General features: G+C 38.7%; 3 protein-coding genes across 9 annotated transcripts; 1 reads left to right on the top strand and 2 right to left on the bottom strand.

Moving 5' to 3' along the window:
- Positions 1 to 1,867: 1,867 nt before the first annotated feature.
- Positions 1,868 to 9,886, bottom strand: LOC112200686 (E3 ubiquitin-protein ligase RHF1A). 4 transcript variants are annotated; one of them, XM_040519275.1, is made up of 8 exons: positions 9,523 to 9,886; positions 8,974 to 9,020; positions 8,798 to 8,860; positions 8,598 to 8,709; positions 8,187 to 8,506; positions 7,778 to 7,885; positions 2,332 to 2,675; positions 1,868 to 2,205 (listed from the first exon to the last, which is right to left on the bottom strand). In XM_040519275.1, exons 1-7 carry the CDS (start codon positions 9,673 to 9,675, stop codon positions 2,345 to 2,347), a joined length of 1,134 nt encoding a protein of 377 aa, XP_040375209.1. In that variant the 5' UTR covers positions 9,676 to 9,886; the 3' UTR covers positions 1,868 to 2,205; positions 2,332 to 2,344. The 4 variants fall into 4 exon arrangements, with proteins under 4 accessions (XP_040375209.1, XP_040375208.1, XP_024197464.1 ...); XM_040519274.1 differs by having other exon boundaries at positions 1,868 to 2,225; positions 9,523 to 9,885; XM_024341696.2 differs by lacking the exons at positions 1,868 to 2,205; positions 2,332 to 2,675 and adding exons at positions 6,861 to 7,191; positions 7,318 to 7,661 and having other exon boundaries at positions 9,523 to 9,877.
- An 844-nt stretch (positions 9,887 to 10,730) lies between these two features.
- Positions 10,731 to 13,743, top strand: LOC112200223 (DEAD-box ATP-dependent RNA helicase 58, chloroplastic). Of its 4 annotated transcripts, none has more exons than XM_040518959.1 (9): positions 10,731 to 11,269; positions 11,417 to 11,476; positions 11,591 to 11,713; positions 11,839 to 11,943; positions 12,088 to 12,243; positions 12,347 to 12,415; positions 12,532 to 12,621; positions 12,879 to 13,019; positions 13,420 to 13,743. In XM_040518959.1, the coding sequence occupies exons 1-9, from the start codon at positions 10,916 to 10,918 to the stop codon at positions 13,681 to 13,683; spliced, it is 1,362 nt and encodes a 453-aa protein (XP_040374893.1). In that variant the 5' UTR covers positions 10,731 to 10,915; the 3' UTR covers positions 13,684 to 13,743. The 4 variants fall into 4 exon arrangements, with proteins under 4 accessions (XP_040374893.1, XP_024197015.1, XP_024197016.1 ...); XM_024341247.2 differs by having other exon boundaries at positions 10,732 to 11,269; positions 11,363 to 11,476; XM_024341248.2 differs by having other exon boundaries at positions 11,134 to 11,269; positions 11,367 to 11,476.
- Positions 13,744 to 14,075: 332 nt separating this feature from the next.
- LOC112200222 (glucose-1-phosphate adenylyltransferase large subunit 3, chloroplastic/amyloplastic) lies at positions 14,076 to 19,600 on the bottom strand. Its single transcript, XM_024341246.2, has 15 exons — positions 19,260 to 19,600; positions 18,319 to 18,432; positions 18,023 to 18,196; positions 17,843 to 17,935; positions 16,423 to 16,506; positions 16,282 to 16,337; positions 16,056 to 16,149; positions 15,840 to 15,952; positions 15,661 to 15,733; positions 15,450 to 15,530; positions 15,216 to 15,302; positions 14,887 to 14,991; positions 14,705 to 14,811; positions 14,550 to 14,610; positions 14,076 to 14,413 (listed from the first exon to the last, which is right to left on the bottom strand). The coding sequence occupies exons 1-15, from the start codon at positions 19,494 to 19,496 to the stop codon at positions 14,312 to 14,314; spliced, it is 1,581 nt and encodes a 526-aa protein (XP_024197014.1). The 5' UTR covers positions 19,497 to 19,600; the 3' UTR covers positions 14,076 to 14,311.
- Positions 19,601 to 20,275: the final 675 nt, after the last annotated feature.

The raw sequence follows: 20,275 nt of genomic DNA, 5'->3' as shown, positions 1-20,275 counted from the left end.
GAGCCCTTCAAACCACCAGAGATTGTGCCTATTTGTGTGGTGTCACACCTTACGACTGTTTCCATTACTCACATCACAGGACATGATGATCAGTTGGACGTGGTAAAGTATTTGTTAAAGTATGGTCAAGTTCTGAGGAATATGACTATATTCACCTGTGGTGCTCTTCTTTTTAAGACTCGTCATATCACAGAAGAGAAGTTCCAGAGGAAAATTTTGAAGTATCACAAGAGTTCCAACACTTGTGAGGTTGAAGTTAAGTATGAAAATAAAGGGGTAGTTTCATTTAATTGTTCAGACTGTACAAGTACCATCCTCTATGTAGATCGAATATAATTTTTTTTTTTTTTTCAAAAAGAATGATCTTTAGAGTTTGAATTCAGTTTGTTTTACTCCATTTTTGTAGTTTGGATTTGTCCTGTTTAGTTGTCGGTGTGACTCGGGGATATAACTCCCATCTGTTCGTCATTGAATTTAGTTTTCCATGCCAGCTCCAATTGAACTCTAATCATCTAAGAAGACTTTGTCTAAACTGTTACATATGAATTTGTACTGTAACATATGCATTTGTGCATTTCGGAAGTCTTCAGTAAAGAAGTTGAAATCAAACAGATACACACATACCAGTGACACACACATACATATACATATGCAATGGGAATATATGGGATATATTCCAGTCTCCTCGGCTTTGCAGGTACCAATTGTACTGTCCAGAAACTTTCATATAAACTGTCCCATTGTATTTTTATATTGAAATTCTTTATTTAGTTCGTCTAAACAATTTGAAGGTACATATTTGTTACTGGACATTGAAAGTGCATATATATCATTGCTGGATCTGTAACCTTTACTGGCATAGTTATTAATGCTGGAATTGCAAGGAGGAGAAGCAATGCAAGGTGCACTGCGAGGCTGGTGAAGCGGATTTTGAAGAGAAGGAAGTGGAATACTGTCAAACCACCATTGCCTAAGCTGGTCTCTGTTGCTGTAATTGGTTGAGACTAGCTCTTTGTGTTCTGTCATCATGGGGAAAATAGGAGTGGCTAGCAAGCTGAGTAGAATTCGTAGATATTGAGAAAATTGGTATTGAGGCTAAGCGGTCCAACTGTCCTATTAGAAAATGTGCATGCAGCTTATTGAGAATGGGAAGAAGATTGCTGCCTCTGTGCCAAATGATGGTTGGTTAAACTACATCGAAGAGAATCACATGGTGTTGATTGCCGGATTTGGACATAAAGACCATGATGTACACTGGTGATATTCCTGGAATTAGGTAGGTAGTGCAGGTTTCAGGCGTAGCTCGTATAAGTGATGTTTCATCAGTCATGTGCTACTAAAATGTTTTGATTTAGATAAATTTTGTCATCAACGAGAGTAATGACTTCGATGTCATAATAGAGGCCTGGCAACAGGTAACTTGAGTGTATCGAGGTGGTCCTATGTGTGTGGCTAATAAATGCCCGAGGATTAGCATGCGAAGCAGCGGCTTTTCAAGTGCTTGCAACGCCATGCAAAGTTCATCCTGGAGGGGCTTCACAAATGCTGAGAGAGCGAACTGGATGAGAAACTGAAGACCCCTCATTGCAAATGGAGAAGTTCCAAAACTTCCATGGAAAACTTGCAGCCCTGAAAAATGTGACTTGAACTCATCACATCTCTAACGCCAGGAATGAGATATGCACACCATCAGGGGATTGAATTCATTAGCCGGCTGATATCAACTTGGAATGGGATTGAGAGTCAATCGCCCTGCCCTGCACCCACAGGTAAGTCGCTGTAGGATCGTAAAAACTAATTTAGTAGCTCTCCTTATCTTTTCTTTGCTTTTTTATCACGTGGGTATATACTTGGCACAAAACCAATGTAAACAATGAAGCAAAATAAGACTATATTATAAAACGAGTTAACCAGTCAAGGCAACTGGTATACATAAGGAATTCCCTGGAATCCATTTGCAACTGGTATATATAAGGAATTCCCCAGAATACATAACCTACGCAACTAAGCAAAATAAGTGCTGGACAGGGCACATAACTCATCCACATGGAATAACTAAGGGTTCTTTTGTTTTGCATAAATAGGCAATGCAGGACGCAAAACCAACCAGCAGCTTGGCTTTAACCATAACGTCACTTGCTGATATGCCTTGTGCTTGAGAAGTAAAACACAAACAATTATTCTTCGATGAGCTAAATCCAAACCCTGTAGCAACATTGGCCACTCTGCAAAAGAAAAACAGATATAAGTTAGTGTTGGGACTGTAAACATTAATATTACCAAGTAATAATAAATCATTAGGAAAACGTTTCCAAAGTAAATATTTAGGACCTGGACAGAAACTTCAAGTCAGCCTGATGATCTGAGAGGGTGCTTCTGAACTTTCATCAGCAATTCTTCCACTACTTTTATTACACGACTGAACAATAACATTCTCTAGCACAGCTTTTCCCTTGACGGAGAAGTTTGAAGTACCCCCACTACGACCAGAAACTGGAGTAGGGGCACCAGGTTTCTTTGAGGTAAGGTCTAGGCGCTCGAACATTCGTGCAACACCAGCAATTCCTGCAGTCATTTCACGTTGAACTCCTATGCTCATCTCCTTGACTGAGTTGTTACGAGCAAGTAGCTTTTCCTTCAACCCTCGGGTGCCTTTGGAGATGGACTCTTTGTATCTTTGACAACATGAAAATTGTGCACATGATCAATTTATATGTTAATTGTACACGTTACTTTTATTTTTTTTTTCCTTCCCCCTTCTCGGAGCTCACAGTATACCAAAAATAAAAAATAAAAACAAAATCACAATATACCAAAAAAAAAAAAATTTCTCTGGGCACCCACGGAGTGTGATGCCGATGCAGGAGCAGTCGGGAGGTGGTTGTGTAAGGGGAGCAGAGTCGAATCGGGCTGGGATCGGATTCGGATCGGCGTTGGGGCTGAGTTGTGGCAGTGGGCTTTGGATCGGTGGATCTGTGGTTTGGGTGATGGCGACGCTGAAGGTGGATCGATCGAGGTGTTGGCCAGAACCCGAAAGTAGGGCGCCGGAGCAGCCATGGCAGAGAGAGAGAGAGAGAGTCTGGTTCGGGTGACGGCGGCGCTCAGAGGTTGAGTTTGAATCCGAATGCAGTGCTCCGATCTTGGGGCTGGCTTGGGGGACCCATGACGATTGAAATCATCTCTGATGGAGGTGGAGACTTGATGGACGTGGTGGTCCGAAGCCAGAGGTGGGTCGCCGGAGCAGCCATGGCACAGAGAGAGAGAGAGAGAGTATGACAGGATAGAGTTAAATAATAGGGGGCAAAACTGTCACTAGATGTTAGATTTGGTAAATGGGATTAAAAAACTCTTAGTGGAGTAAGTGGGCAATGTTTATGCTGAAATTGGGTAAGTGGTCACGACCCCTTAAAAATGTACAACAACTAGTCATCCGGTAAGAGATTTTTTTTTTTTTAGTTTTTTGTATTTACTTTTGTTTTTTTTTGTTTTTTTAACATCAATTGTTCATTTTTTCGTTTGATCAAAATAATATGTTAAAACCGAATTCATGTTCATAAATCTATATAGATCGCAGGCCTCCTCGTGGCCTTCATTTTCGTCAAGCAGATCAGATTGGAGGTGGAGGCTGCAATTTTTTTTTTATTTTTTTTTTATTTTTTTTTAAGGTTGTCAAGTTAGGTAAAATAGTGATTCAAAATGTTAAAATGGGATGTCTATTATGTTGGTTCAAAAAATTGCTTCATTTGATTGGGCTGTTAGCTATTTCGGTGATAAGAACATATTGGGCCGATGGGGTGCTTTAATTTCATTAGTTCCAAATGTTAATAGGAAAGTAGGAAACCTTCCGCCACAACTCTATAAGAATCGCCTCGATCGCATGTAGCAAAAACTAAACGCTGCGAGAGGCGATGGATTCGAAATCAAAACGTCCAGACGGAGCTGAAGATAGGATCAGCCAATTACCGGACGATATTCTTGTTCATATACTATCCTATATTCCGACGGTCTATTCTGTCCGAACCACGGTTTTGTCTAAAAGATGGAACAACTTATGGACCTTCGTCCCCACCCTAGACTTGGACCAACAAGATTATTCCGAAGAACACGGTCATCGAACTCGGAATAGTTTTGATAAATTTGCCAAAGTTTGTTGATGGTGCACTCTCGTTACACAACTCGTCGACAATCAGAAAGTTTCGTCTTCATATTGAACGCCACATTCAGATTCAAGAGGAAGATGTTTCTCGCATTCGTGACTGGATATGCACTGCCATGAGGCACGAGGTCTGTGAACTTGATCTTTCTATTTGCCCTTATCAGTGGAGAGAGAAGACAGAGTTGAATCTGCCTCCAAGAGTTTTCTTGTGCAAAACTCTGGAGATTTTGAAGGTACATTCAAATTGTATCAACTATCCTCCTACTAAACCCGGTTACTTTCCAAGCCTCAAGTTCGCCAAAGTTACTGCACAATATGGAGATCATTCCTCGATGGGAGAACTTTTTTGTAACTGCCCTGTACTTGAAGAGTTGTCTATCGATGCCCATCTTATGGAAAAAGATGTCAAAATCTGGATCTCTGCACCTGAATTGAAAACTTTAAGGACTAGAATTCTTGTAAATGGTGATGAAAGAAAGTTTAAAGGGATTTCTATCAATGCCCCAAAGCTTGAAAACCTTTTTGTCTATGGCACTGATTTGACAAGGTATGTCTTGCGGAATGCAAAACCCCTCGTCAAAGCCAACATAGAACTCACAAATTTCGAAAAAAATTTGAGTCCAGAGCTTTTGAACCGTGCAACTGCTTTACTTGCAGGAGTTCCCAGTGTTGGATATTTGTATATATCAGGTCCTAATTATGTGGCATGTTCACTGCCTAATTTCTGTAATTTGAAGCAATTGAAGCTCATTCTTTTTGGGTGCTCTTATTTGGAATATGTAATGGAGTTGCTCAAGCGATCACCTAAGCTTGAAGATCTTGTCTTAGATATTGATGTCCGCTCATGGTATAGTGAAGAATATGTCGAAGGATACGAGCCCTTCAAGCCACCAGAGATTGTGCCTATTTGTGTGGTGTCCCACCTTAAGACTGTTTCCATTACTCACATCACGGGACATGATGATCAGTTAGGTGTGGTAAAGTATTTGTTAAAGTATGGTCAAGTTCTGAGGAATGTGAATATATTCACCTGTGGTGCTCTTCTTTTTAAGACTCGTCATATCACAGAAGAGAAGTTCCAGAGGAAAATTTTGAAGTATCACAAGAGTTCAAACACTTGTGAGGTTGAAGTTAAGTATGAGAATAAAGGGGTAGTTTCATTTAATTGTTCAGACTGTACAAGTACCGTCCTCTATGTAGATCGAAGATAATTTTTTTTTTTTTTTTTTCAAAAAGAATGATCTTTAGAGTTTGAATTCAGTTTGTTTTACTCCATTTTTGTAGTTTGGATTTGTCCTGTTTAGTTGTCGGTGTGACTCGGGGATATAAATCCCATCTGTTCATCATTGAATTTAGTTTTCCATGCCAGCTCCAATTGAACTCTAATCATATAAGAAGACTTTGTCTAAACTGTTGCATATGAATTTGTACTGTAACATATGCATTTGTGCATTTCGGAAGTCTTCAGTAAAGAAGTTGAAATCAAACAGACACACACATACATATACATATGCAATGGGAATATATGGGATATATTCCAGTCTCCTCGGCTTTGCAGGTACCAATTGTACTGTCCAGAAACTTTCATATAAACTGTCCCATTGTATTTTTATATTGAAATTCTTTATTTAGTTAGTCTAAACAATTTGAAGGTACATATTTGTTACTGGACATTGAAAGTGCGTATATAGCATAGCTGGATCTGTAACCTTTACTGGCATAGTTATTAATGCTGGAATTGCAAGGAGGAGAAGCAATGCAAGTTGCACTGCGAGGCTGGTGAAGCTGATTTTGAAGAGCAAGGAAGTGGAATACTGTCAAACCACCATTGCCTAAGCTGGTCTCTGTTGCTGTAATTGGTTGACACTAGCTCTTTGTGTTCTGTCATCATGGGGAAAATAGGAGTGGCTAGCAAGCTGAGTAGAATTCATAGATATTGAGAAAATTGGTATTGAGGCTAAGCGGTCCAACTGTCCTATTAGAAAATGTGCATGCAGCTTATTGAGAATGGGAAGAAGATTGCTGCCTCTGTGCCAAATGATGGTTGGTAATTAAACTACATCGAAGAGAATCACAAGGTGTTGATTGCCGGATTTGGACATAAAGGCCATGATGTACACTGGTGATATTCCTGGAATTAGGTAGGTAGTACAGGTTTCAGGCGTGTCTCGTATAAGTGATGTTTCATCTGTCATGTGCTACTAAAATGTTTTGATTTAGATAAATTTTGTCATCAACGAGAGTAATGACTGCGATGTCATAATCGACGCCTGGCGTGGCTAATACATGCCTGAGGATTAGCATGCGAAGCAGCGGCTTTTCAAGTGCTTGCAACGCCATGCAAAGTCCATCCTGGAGGGGCTTCACAAATGCTGAGAGAGCGAACTGGATGAGAAACTGAAGACCCCTCATTGCAAATGGAGAAGTTCCAAAACTTCCATGGAAAACTTGCAGCCCTGAAAAATGTGACTTGAACTCATCACATCTCTAACGCCAGGAATGAGATATGCACACCATCAGGGGATTGAGTTCATTAGCCGGCTGATATCAACTTGGAATGGGATTGAGAGTCAATCGCCCTGCCCAGCACTCACAGGTAAGTCGCTGTAGGATCGTAAAAACTAATTTAGTTGCTCTCCTTATCTTTTCTTTACTTTTTTAATTTTTATCACGTAGGTACTCGGCACAAAACCAATTTAAACAATGAAGCAAAATAAGACTATATTATAAAACAAGTTAACCAGTCAAGGCAACTGGTATACATAAGGAATTCCCTGGTATCCATTTGCAACTGGTATATATAAGGAATTCCCCAGAATACATAACCTAAGCAACTAAGCAAAATAAGTGCTGGACAGGGCACATAACTCATCCACATGGAATAACTAAGGGTTCTTTTGTTTTGCATAAATAGGCAATGCAGGACGCAAAACCAACCAGCATCTTGGCTTTAACCATAACGTCACTTGCTGATATGCCTTGTGCTTGAGAAGTAAAACACAAACAATTATTCTTCGATGAGCTAAATCCAAACCCTGTAGCAACATTGGCCACTCTGCAAAAGAAAAACAGATATAAGTTAGTGTTGGGACTGTAAACATTAATATTACCAAGTAATAATAAATCATTAGGAAAACGTTTCCAAAGTAAATATTTAGGACCTGGACAGAAACTTCAAGTCAGCCTGATGATCTGAGAGGGTGCTTCTGAACTTTCATCAGCAATTCTTCCACTACTTTTATTACACGACTGAACAATAACATTCTCTAGCACAGCTTTTCCCTTGACGGAGAAGTTTGAAGTACCCCCACTACGACCAGAAACTGGAGTAGGGGCACCAGGTTTCTTTGAGGTAAGGTCTAGGCGCTCGAACATTCGTGCAACACCAGCAATTCCTGCAGTCATCTCACGTTGAACTCCTTTGCTCATCTCCTTGACTGAGTTGTTACGAGCAAGCAGCTTTTCCTTCAACCCTCGGGTGCCTTTGGAGATGGACTCTTTGTATCTTTGACAACATGAAAATTGTGCACATGAGTATAAAACAAACAATAGCAGTTTTTTTTTTTTTCCGTAAAGAGTAAATATTATCTTAAATGAGGAGCGTGACAGAAACATTTGTACCTGGCTGAAGCAGCAGACAGCTTTGATTTGATTGACTCGGGAAAATTGAGCATCTCAGATGGGCTTTGTCTTTGTGGTCCATTAGGTGTTGGCTGGCCAAAGAGAACTCTGCATTGACCAAAGAAGTGGTAAGACACAGAAAAGGATGTGTAGACAATAAGAAAAATTGAATAACCAAGTTTAGTTCATGATTCATTTATATATGATATAAATACTTTCTCCGGCCTTAATATTTCAGTGCAAACTGTATTCTAAGTGAATCAATACAATACAGTGGCTGGGAGCATTAATTTTCATTCATGAGCTTCATGGAATATTTTCTCAGGTTCTAGAGTTCATGCTAAGAAAACTGAATAATAATTTCATGCCTGGCCACATTTGGAAAATACTTCTGGCCCTAGGTGCATACCTTGGTTTGAAAGGATCATTGTTGGCAGCAGTGCTGCAGATAAAAGATGGTGGAGGTTGAACAACAGGTGGTCTTGGAGAAGTTGGTGAATCACCTCCTGGTGACCCATAGGTGAAACTTGGACGTTCTACAGGAGAAGTTGGGTGTGCTTGCTCCATACCAGAAACATTTTCACGAGGGGAAAAATTAAAACCATTGGAAGGGCCCAGTCCAGAATATCTCTGTCTTTCCCTTCTGCGTACATAACGAGCCCTGCTAGACGCAGCAGCAAGATGCTGCATAATACGCTCGTCCAAATCGGAGTCATCTGAGAACGAATCCTAAAAATGCAATTTTCCCATTAATAAAAATCCATTCTCAACAACCAAATATTTCAAGTATAACAAGTTTCTAAAATCATTAGAATCTCACATGTTCAAAGTCAAAGTCCTCAGAGGAATTATGAAAAGTTGGGGGGGCAATGGAAGATATGTTTCTTGCCCTTGAGCGCTTCTCATTCTGTACAACATCTAGAAGCCCTTGGCTAAACAAAACAGTTAATTGACAAATAAGATTAGCATAGAGAAATTAAAGAGAAGTAGCATATTCCAGAACTTGAGAAAGTAACATACCTAGCCGGATCCTTCAAGACAAGTAACTGCCAACAAATTGGGCATTCTTTACTTCTTTGTGACCTGAAGAAAAATCAAGTTCAATGAGAAAAAACCATTCATAAAACACAGCAATTTGCATCTATGGGTAACAGATAAATAAGAGATATTTGATCCGTAAACTAAATTGGGTTTACCATTCTAATATACAGTGGAGATGATAGTCATGTTTGCAGCTGGTAATCTGAAACAAGAACGAAATTCTAGGAGTCAACACTCATTTAATATCTAAACTAACAATTACCAAATAACTTTCAACTGATCACATCATCACCCCAAATCCTCATATCACCAAGAAACAGACTATGCTTGACAGAACTTCACATGCTATACGATAGTTACAAAATCAACCAATGGAACTTAACATCTGAACCAACGAATAGCTTAATATAGATGTATTATACATTATTTCCATGCTACAATAATACAACATATCGAAATTCAATCAAACAGAAAACTACACACACTGCTCTATCACCAAAAACCAAAACCACAGTGGATCACAATTCATATCCCGTATAAAAACCAGCAATTACAGATTCCAAAAGTACATTCAAAACTAGAATCAATCTTTACGAACAGCATTTCGAAACAGAGACCCAGTGATACTGTCACTTGGGTAGTGCCAAAAACACCAAATCAACCAAAAGAAACAAACTTTTTTTAGAGCTGTGCAGTGATCTTACGGTGGCTGGGTCATCGGAGCAGAAAGGCTCGAGGCAGATACTGCAGGAGTCTTCATACGGCTCGTCGGGAAAAGCAGATACAGAGGAGGATGGAGTCCAGATGGGTATTGGGTTATCAGAAGAAGAAGAAGAGGAAGGAGCGAAAGATGCCATTTTGGAGTGAACAATGTGGGGATTGGAGGGATGGCAGAGGGAAAAGGTAAAGGTAGTGACTTTATGGTGGGAGGAGACGATGGAGATTAATAATTAGAAGAAGAAGAAGAAAAGAACCCTACAAAAGTGTCGAATGAGGGAATGAGAGAGTACACAGGGTCAAAGTAAAGAATTTTAAGGGGTAGAGAAAGATGTTTGAGCTCAGAAAACTCTGCCACCTAAACCGATTCACACGTTTTTTGATTTGATGGAATCAAAACTCGATTTGGTGCAAATCAAACCCTGATTTGTTCTCTAGTCTTTTTATTATTTCCTCCTTTCAGTTTTGGGTTATTGCTCTCTAGTACGCACTTCTTCTTTTCTCTTTTTTTTTTTTTTCCCTTTTACGAAATGCAAGAAAACTGCAATCTATTTTAAAACCACAAGTCTTAAAGAAATATTGTGTGTCAAATGATTAGAAAATAATAAATTTGATAAAATAGGTCATAGTTTTGATTATTTGTTACAAAATGACAGTTCATATGAGTAGTGTTGCTACTAATATGGAAGTCAAATATTTAAAGAACAAAGCATGTAATCTCTTACATATCCACGTAAACATTGCACAAATTAGTACAATTATTAAGTTTGGAGAAAAAGATATAGGTAGATTACGAAAAGAGACTAGAGAATAAAATCATACACATGTAATTATTAATTGATATATTTGTTCTTAAGTATGATTCGTAATTGAAGCGATTTGAAAATTTCCATTAACCATTCAATTATTAAATTTAAGAGTGATTTTCAATACTTTATCCAAACTTATATGAAGAGGGAAAAACAATGACACGACATTGATAGAGATGTTCCCGGAGTAAATAGCGCCTCTAGATGAAAATACTAAACCTGAATTTCCGAGCGGTAGAACGAGATTCTTGAAATGAGTAAGCCCTTTAGAAGAAATGGAACAAAATGTGAAGGGCCATAAGGAAAGAGGTACAATGATGGTAGATTTTAGAGCTTAAATTAGGACATGTCTCATTGTGGCCTCATTGTATTGACCGTCCACCAACTCCAACCGCACTCCCAACCGACGTGTCTATCTACGTGACCCTCTTAACTCATCTCCAACCAAAAACAAATTAAAACGTACACCCAATACGACACCGTTGGCTTTTGCCGCCGCTTCTAGACGCTGACTCCCATCTCTAATCCTCTACAGTCCAGCACACACTTCGTATCCTCAGACCCTGCTTCAATGGCTACACTATCACCTACCCAGCTTCTCCCTCTATCACCCCCAATTCATACTTCAAATTCCCGCCATGCCCATTTGAGCTTCCAATCCCTAAACCCTAACCCTAGAATCTTCTCATTCAATTCCTCTGTATCAAATTTTAGTCCTTTACCGGCGGTTCTGAGCTCTTCTCCGATCACCACTGAATCCGACTCCGATATCGATGACGTCACTCTCCGGCGAATTTGCGAGCCCCATGTTCCGGACCACATACTGTGCAGAATGGAGGAATTGGGATACGTGGCGCCGACGCCGGTGCAGCGGCAGGCTCTGCCCACTCTGTTTTCCGGGCGGGACTGCATACTTCACGCCCAGGTCTAAATTCGTAATTACTTTGATGGGTCCGGGGTTGTTTTGGAAAGATAAAAGTTTGAATCTTGGGTTGTGGGTTTTTGGTGATTTGTGTAGACAGGTTCTGGGAAGACGCTGACGTATCTGCTTTTGATATTTGCTGTGGTGAAGACTCAGAGATCGGCTGTGCAAGCCCTCATTGTAGTGCCCACTAGGGAACTTGGCATGCAAGTAAGAAACTTGAGACTTGGTTACAATGGTTGTGTTTGTATTGTATCATTTGTATGGTGATCTCGTATGATGTGGTTCAAAGGAAATGACTGTGTGTGTGGATTGATGAGTTAGGTTACAAGGGTTGCTAGAATGTTGGCCGCGAAGCCGAAGGAGGGTGAATTGGAGCAGAAAGCATGTACTGTTATGGCTCTTTTGGATGGAGGAATGTTGACAAGGCACAAGAGTTGGTTGAAGGTGCTGCATTTTAGTTTGTGTTTTTATTGAATTTGCATGTCAGCAGTGAGTTTAGTCTTCTTTGATCTTTTTCGCATGTCTTGTAGAGATTTTTTAATTTATGTGAGGTGATTATATTGTCTCAGGCAGAGCCCCCTACAATAGTGGTGGCTACGATAGGGAGTTTGTGCCAAATGCTAGAGAAGCATATCATTAAGCTTGAATCTATGCGAGTGCTGGTGATCGATGAGGTATATTGGAAGACAATGTTGTATTTAGTTATCCTGTCAGCTATTTTTGTGGCATACATTTTAAAGTTTCAACACTATTAGGGCAGATGGGACATTCTATGAGTTGTGTGATATATTAATGTTTCATATGCACTGTTTGGTTAGGTTGATTTCATGTTTGGTTCAAAACAAGTCAGTTCTCTTCGGAAGCTTTTGACATCATATTCGTCAATCAATAGCCGTCAGACTGTTTTTGCCAGTGCTTCCATTCCACAGCATAGGCGATTTTTACATGATTGTATACAACAGAAATGGACCAAGGTTTGCTGCTATAGTTCTTGTTTCCACTTTACACCTTTATTTGGATACTCTGCTGTCTCTATGTTTTTCTGTACATGCATAATGGTGTGTATACACTGTGCAGAATGATGCAATTCATATCCATGTCAATCCGGTTCAGCCCATGCCATTATGTTTACACCATAGATTTGTGGTATGAAAATTCTTCAATCCTTGTAACCAACTTCATTCTGCTATCTGGTTTTTCTGTCATTTTATGTTCTTACTAACCTGATTTAGGATCTGCAAAAATCTGTCATGTCTTAACAGATAAGTGGTAAAAACAGAAGGCATGAAACCTTGTTGTCCTTATTGAAGTCCGATGCACTGCAGTCTGGCATTATTTTTGTCGGGGAGCAGGTTTGGGCTACATATCCTTGTCTCTGTTTTGATTTTTTAGGCTGAAGAAATCCTATAATTTTATGCTGAAGCCGAGCATCATCTGATCAATGCTTTACCCAGAAGTAGTTATATAATGAAGGGTGTCATTTAGGCAATTCATGTATATAAAAGCTTACAATCTATAGTATGTTTTCTAAGTTGGATGTTTCATGTTCCTTATAACTATATAGATGGATTCCTATCTAAGTAATATAAATTCTTATCTATTTGTTCAGTCCGAGAAGTCAAAGAAGGCTGGAAATGCTCCACCACCAACTCTATTAGTTGATTTCTTGAAGGCTTCATATCAGGGATGTTCAGACATCCTCCTTTTGGAAGAAGACATGAATTTCAACTCACGTGCAGCTTCTCTATCAGTAAGTAATGCTGGAGTCTTCAAGACTAAACACATTATATTTGACATATGACATACATTGCAAGTATACATAGGAATCACTGTGAGATATAATCAAGCTAATGTCATCTTCTCAAAACCAAAATCTGATGATAGTAGTTTAAACAAATGTTGAAAGTTGTCATTAGAGCTTTGGGTTGTGACATACGGGCAATTACGTCTTTGCAATTTCATATATAAGGGAACAGAAACTGAGATGGAGTGCTGAAAGCCTTGAATAGGAAGGCCTTTCTGTTTTCAAGTCCCTGAGATACCTTTTGAAAGTATCCAAACTTTCCAATTCTTGACCCTGTACTCTTGTTGTTTGGATCAATATGTTTTCATTGTTGAACTCTTCTGACATATCTATCTATTTAATTTAGGAACTGAGACAAGGAAGCAGCTATCTCCTTGTGTCAACAGATATAGCGGCTAGAGGGGTTGACCTACCAGACACCACTCACATATACAACTTTGATCTACCAAGAACTGCTGTTGATTATCTTCATCGAGCTGGGAGAACAGGTAGGAAACCGTTTTCAGACAAGAAATGCACTGTAACCAACATTATAATGTCAGAGGAGCGATTTGTTTTGCAAAAATATGAAAATGAACTGATGTTTAACTGTGAAGAGCTAATTGTATAGAATCAATGTTATCTCAATTTTGTACACAACTTGTCCTTTCATTGAAGCTGTTTCAATCCATCTTGCTTTGATATGCTTTGATATCCTAACACATCGTGTTTGAGACTAGAATGAGTCACTTTCCTTATGGGAGGACGATTATACAGTGACAGAGAGGGGTCTAATGGAAGAACAATTGTGGAAATATAATCACAAATGCTTTTGACCTGCAAGTTTGATAGAGATGGAAATGCGTTATGGCATCTAAATCGTATCAACGTTTAATGGGTCAAGCGACATGTGAATCAGTCTTTCTTCATAATCCTCATATTTCATGAGATATTAATGTTGTCACACCTTTAGCCGCTGAAGGTGTATTTGCATCCTCAACGCGCTCAATACATTGTCATCACTGGACGCAAGTCTTTGATTTGATGAATCATTGAACGAGTTATTATTGTATATAAATAAAATGGCAGAATTTCTTGTACAACAAGGTTTATACACATTCGCATGATAGGAGTGTCTTGCTCTACTTACATGAGTAGTTTATTTCGGGATATTGCATCATCTCTTTTAGTTCGGGATATTGCATCATCTCTTTTAGTTCCATCCAGATATACCCAAAAACCAAGGATGGAGGGATGTTTTAGATCGAAAGTCCATCTTGGATAGTTGAATTTTTCAATATAACAGTTACACCAGAGCGGATGTAAAACCCTTCCGAAGATCTGTCAGCCTCTTGTACTCCCTGAAATTACATACATAAACAGAAAATGGAAATTAAAAGGAATTGAATAAACTACATCAATGTTGTAAAGCACAGAAAACTGATCTGGAAGATCAGCAGTCGCATTCAAGTTTTAGGAAATGTAACTCGGCCGTACCTCGGTGTTTGCAATAACAACATTCTTCCCGATTCTAGCGTTTTTGTCAATAATGCAGTCTCTGCAAATAACATCAAGATTCATGAATTATGAGAAGAGAGAGTTTGAGCATTGTAACTAGTGAGAAACAAAGGGAGGTGTTAAGCAGCTTGTACTTGATTTTTGTGTTCTCTCCTATTCCAACGGGAACTCTTCCTTCAGCTAACAGTGATACCACCTCTGAATCGGTTTCGTAGTAATCAGCACCAAGCATCACGGTGTCCTGCATGTATTTTGATAATCAAAAACAACCTTGCCAACTTGAGCTACACATAATGAGAAAATGTAGAGAGCAAACCTTAAGGTGAACATTTGCGTTTATCCGGGATCTGATACCGACAACACTGTGCTCTATAAAGCAATTGGTTAAGAAACTTCCATGCGATATGATGGAGTCAACAATCTGCACAAGAACAAGGCACTTTACAAAACAAAATTATCTTGCTTGATACATCATAGAGGTACCTTCTCTATATTCTTGGTTTTTTCGAGAGACATTGTTGTGCTTGAACAACTTATCTGATTTAGCTCATCACATGGATAGATATCATGCATTTTGATGCAACTTCTTTCTTAGTTGAGGAGCTTCAAGAGAAAATCAAAGACGAGTCCTTCAAAACTACTAACCTTGCTACCATCAATCTTTGATGGAGGTAAGTTTCTTCTTGAAGTATACATTGGCTTTGCTGCATCATAGAAACTAAACTTGTTTGGCTGAAAGAACCGAAGAAAATAGGATCAGATTCTGTTCCAGTTCATCCAAAATTATGATTAATGAATCATGATACACCCGACGTTAGAAGATCACCATTGTAACTTTGTTTAAGCACTTGCTACTTTACCATCTTGCTTTCTACTTACATGCTGAGTGAGGGCAAGGTTTGCCTCGAAGAAGGATCTGATGGTTCCGATGTCTTCCCAGTAATCATTAAACAGATAAGCCTGCACAAAATATATAGCAAAGTCAATAGCAAGGTTAGTGAGTTCGAATTAGATGTGCATGTCTTGATAGCATGTATATTGAGTTTAAAAAACACATATAAATATTATGAGACAGAGATTCAATATAAACCTTTATGAAAAATTCATTAGCTGAGGCTGGAATAATCTCTGATCCAAAGTCATTTGCAGTTGGGAAGCGCCATCTGGCTCAAATAGTTAGCACAATTTTCAAATATCTTTAACATTGGGTGTGTGTAAGTGCATATGTATATGAGTTTCTTTAACCCAGGTAAACTTTATGATTAGCACCTTAGAAGATTCAGAAGTATCTCCTTCTTGAAGACGTACACTCCCATTGAAGCAATGTATGGCTTCTTTACTGCCTCATCCACAGAAAGTCCCAGAACTGTCGTATCTACTGCCTGGAGTTTGCAGTAGTGTGAGCATATAAGTCACTATAGTCCTCTGCCAGTTCAAAATGTCAATTATTAGTGATAGCATTAGGTATGAGTGTATGACTATTACCATTGCCTTCAGGTCAGCTCCTTTAGGCTTTTCACTGAACGAGAGGACCTTTCCTTTCTTGTCTATCTTCATCAGACCAAAATCTGAGGCACGACTGTCATGGAGGGAGAGAGAGAGAGAGAGTTTAAATGTTGATCTTCAAATTTATATTACCAGGAAAATTTAAAGTCAATAAAAACTAGGCAAATTCAAGAGAAACTTAGTTCTGGTGAGATTAATAGCATACCGGTCATCCATTGGCAAACAAGAAATGGTAATATCTGCACCACTTTCCCGGTGATTCTGTAGAGTGAGATAAATTTGTTATGTTTGAGACTTGGAGTTCTGAATGTATTTAGCTAAACAAAGCTAAGATGCTGTAGTTTACTTGAATGTAGTCCATGTAGTCCATTCGATACAAGTGATCTCCAGATAGAATCAGGACATCCTCAATGTCTCTACTTCTTGCATCCTGCAGCATGAATAAGACAGGTGTATGTTATCATGCCACCAGTTTTTTAGGGCCATCCTTGTACTCAAGATACAGTCTTCAGTTCCCAAAAACAACTATGTGCATAACAATGAGCTAGAATTTTTATCGGTTTATGGAATGATGATTTTTGTGTGTCTAATCATATACAGCTCAGAGTGAGAGTACTAGTTCAGTTTCAACCCACTGTGTAAATGCAACCACTTGTGAATATGTGATTGATATATATTTATCACAGTGTGGAAGTGAGAAGTTCATGAGCTAATAATGACTTCAAAGTAAAGAATAAATAGTTTCATCCTCACTGTATTTCTTGTTTAACGCATGCCATGACTTTTGCTCCTCAATATAACTGGATGCTCCCTCAGCATACCCTGGTCTTAACTAATATGATTGTTTGAACAAAATAATGACCTCTGAAGTATAGTTTTCTAATCCTACTCACTTTCTGGTTTGTAAATGCAAAGTTCTTTAGCAAAGGACAAGATTTGGACTTATGAACTCAAGCCAATATAAACTAGTTGCTAATGATAGAATAAACAAGATGGTGGTTCAAGAGGACCCAGACATCCGATCGTGTTATTTGGAAAGTGAGTAGGTATTAACCAGAGGGTCAGCATCCATTTCTCGTAGTTTTAATGGTGAAGGAGTTCCTGCAATCTTCTTGTTACTGTGATGTACACATTCATTGAAAATAAAATAAAAAATTGATTGTGACACTGAAAGTGTAGCTCTAAAAAAGCCTACTGCAGTGAATCTAACCGACCACACTTATTGGAACCTATGTGGCCACAACAAGCAGCAGCAACATTATTTCAGCCATGATGTACAGATTTTTAGTGCCCATTCCAACTGATGAAATTGTTCCGGTGAATGAAACACCAAGTGATCTCCTCAAACCGCACACCAATTCAGGATCAAGAAACTACTATATGGTTTTGTTATCAACTATGTGCTTGATGGTTCGAAGGGAAAAATTACTAAAAAGAGCATTGTGGTGCAAGAGAAGAAATCAGGAAGAGTGTTTTGGACTATGCTCCTGCAGGTATGCAATTCTAAACAGCTAACAACGTTAAGGTTGTGAAGGGAAAAGGTGGATTTGTCTATAGAGTGATGCAGGAGTGTGTTTGGAGACTCGGGAATTCACTGATGCAGTGAATCACACCAATTTCCCTTCAGAAATTGTAACCAAAGGAAAGCCTTGCACACATTCTATGCTCATAGCTAGTTTTCCACAGTTTGTATAATCTCTATACTACAAAATTCAGGTTCTGAAATTTTTTTGGATTTTATTAAACGAATTGTTGGGTTTGAGTACCTCAAAAAGCCAATGGAACTGTCGAACAGCATCTGCAGTGCCCTGGAACCATCTCTGACCTGACTCTCCTGGAGTTTGAGTAGCAGCTAGAACCTTTCATGCCAAAGGGTGCGTGTAACATTTTGTCAAAACTACTTGCTGGCTAAGACAATATTAGTTTATTCATTGAAGCTAACATACCTCTACATAGCCATCGCCAAATGTTGTACCGCTGCCAAAGTTGTAAGCGCGGGAAATGTGCCTGTTGAGTGATGCTGAGTTGTACTGAGTGAGGATATAGACTTTGTTGATTCCACTGTTGATGCAGTTGCTCATTGGCACATCAATAAGTCTGTATGCTCCCCCTATTGGGACCTAAGAAGAACATAATGTAGCATAACTAGTAACATTAATCACTCAGAAAGTGTTGACGGACTTGTATATGATCACACAAAATAAGGAAGTTGCAGCTTTGTAGAAAGAAAGAGAGAGCTTACAGCAGGCTTTGCTCGCCGTTTGGTGAGTGGGAAAAGACGAGTACCAGCTCCACCTCCCAGTATAACTGCAACGACGGTCTTTGGATTTCGCCTCTCTACATCCATGTCCCTTAACTGCACTAGACCAATTGCCAGTTGGTTAATTATGAAGCAGAAACTTGTTACGGTCCTTTGATCTCCCACTTCAGACGTTAATTGGGTGTGTTCATATTTTCACTTGGTAACAAAAGTTGTGGTAGAGAGTGCAGTCCTTTCTACAGTTAAAGTTGTTTTTTTTCTTTTTTTGTTTTGTCTAATTACTGTTATATATAGTAGTTATGAACAAAAATTTGAAATACATAACTAGTTAACTACTAAGACTGAAGGTTGAGTCTTGCTCTCTTAATCACGGACTCCAATTCGACCGATGTGAATTGCTTAATGATGTCAAATATGTGCATTTGCATGCCATCCTATGTCCAAAACATAAGCCTAATAAGATTTCAAATAATTTTAAAGGTCATCGAAGATTTAGGCCTATGCATCTAAAAGCATATTGTATTTTTCGCATTGCATCGCATTACTTAAAATTTTCAAATTTCATCATTAAAGTAAAAAAATGTAACATTTTAGTCCAATTGTTAGTTTTGTGCTACAATTTGATAATTTTTTTTTTCTTTGTAGACAAAGTCGAGATAAGCTATTTTACCTCAAGACAAAATCGAACTTCTTAAACAAAAAGGTGCAAATGTTAAACATTATACTCGAAGGGGGGAAAATTTAATTAGTCCCCAACCAAAAATCAAATAGAAATATCAAAAGTCATGAACTCATGATTAGCAATTAGCTTACGACATGCATTTTGTTTAATACTACTTATGATTGTCTAAATGAGACTCTGTTTAGGCCAATGCATGCATGTTTCATGTATTCGTCTATGTTGTGAGTTTTTGAAAGCTCACCTTGACCTCACCAATTACATCAGCGGCAGTAAGAGACATACAAACATGTCCATTCCTCTTATTCTTCATGCTACCACCTCCTTGCTGAACCTGACTCAGCTGCAGCTTCTTCCCCATCACTTCTCCATTGCAAAACTTCACAAGCCCCCTCGGATTCCTCCCCGCCAGCCCCTCTGCGCCGCGTGACTGGATGGCAGCGGAGAGGGAAATCCGGCAATGATCGGCCGACACTGCCATTGTTTGGATTTTGAAAATCCAAGGAGAAGATTGGAATTGCTATAAATGGAGGGAGCGGTTTATATGTGCAAGGCCCGTGAGTAAGGGAGGTCTAAAGTTTACATGGATGATGCATGATATTTTGGCCACGCTATCCATATTCATTTGCATCCACCAGTTACATATTGTGTTTGTCTCCTTGCAAAAGAAGAGAAACATCCATTTCCATATTAATCCTCTCTCTGGTTGAGAATTTACGGATCAAAGAATATGCTGAAGGCTCAAGGGTTGCCTTCAGACCACCAGATCGATTCCCTTGCAAAGTATTAGCAAGTTACATTTGGACGTGAGTTTTTCATTTTCTTTGACAATCAAGACTGATCAAGTACCATATATTAAAACTCAGGGTTGTAAATATATAAGGTCTTGATTACATTTCATCAAAAATAACCTTGGCCGAAATTTTAGTAAAAATAGAATTAACTTGCACAAAGATTTTCTTTTTATAACCGTATAAAAACAAATGAACTATTTAATTATAAACTAATTGAAGTTATACACAACCGATTACAAATATTGATTTCTGCTGCTTGACTGAATTAAAGATCCTAGTTCTTCTCATTTTTTAAAACTAGATACAGATATATGAAAAGTGGTACTTCTTCATAGCAGTAAAGTCTCGTATAGCCACTTAATTTCCTGTTGAAGTTGACAACAAACAAACCTATAGTTTTGTCCAATATCTCATTTGGTGATCACTCTTTTAGTATATAGTTCATCTAAAACCTGAAATTACAGTA

This window comes from Rosa chinensis, chromosome 4 (assembly GCF_002994745.2).
Source record: "Rosa chinensis cultivar Old Blush chromosome 4, RchiOBHm-V2, whole genome shotgun sequence".
Lineage (NCBI taxonomy): Eukaryota > Viridiplantae > Streptophyta > Magnoliopsida > Rosales > Rosaceae > Rosa > Rosa chinensis.
This window is presented reverse-complemented; position numbering and strand designations above follow the sequence as displayed.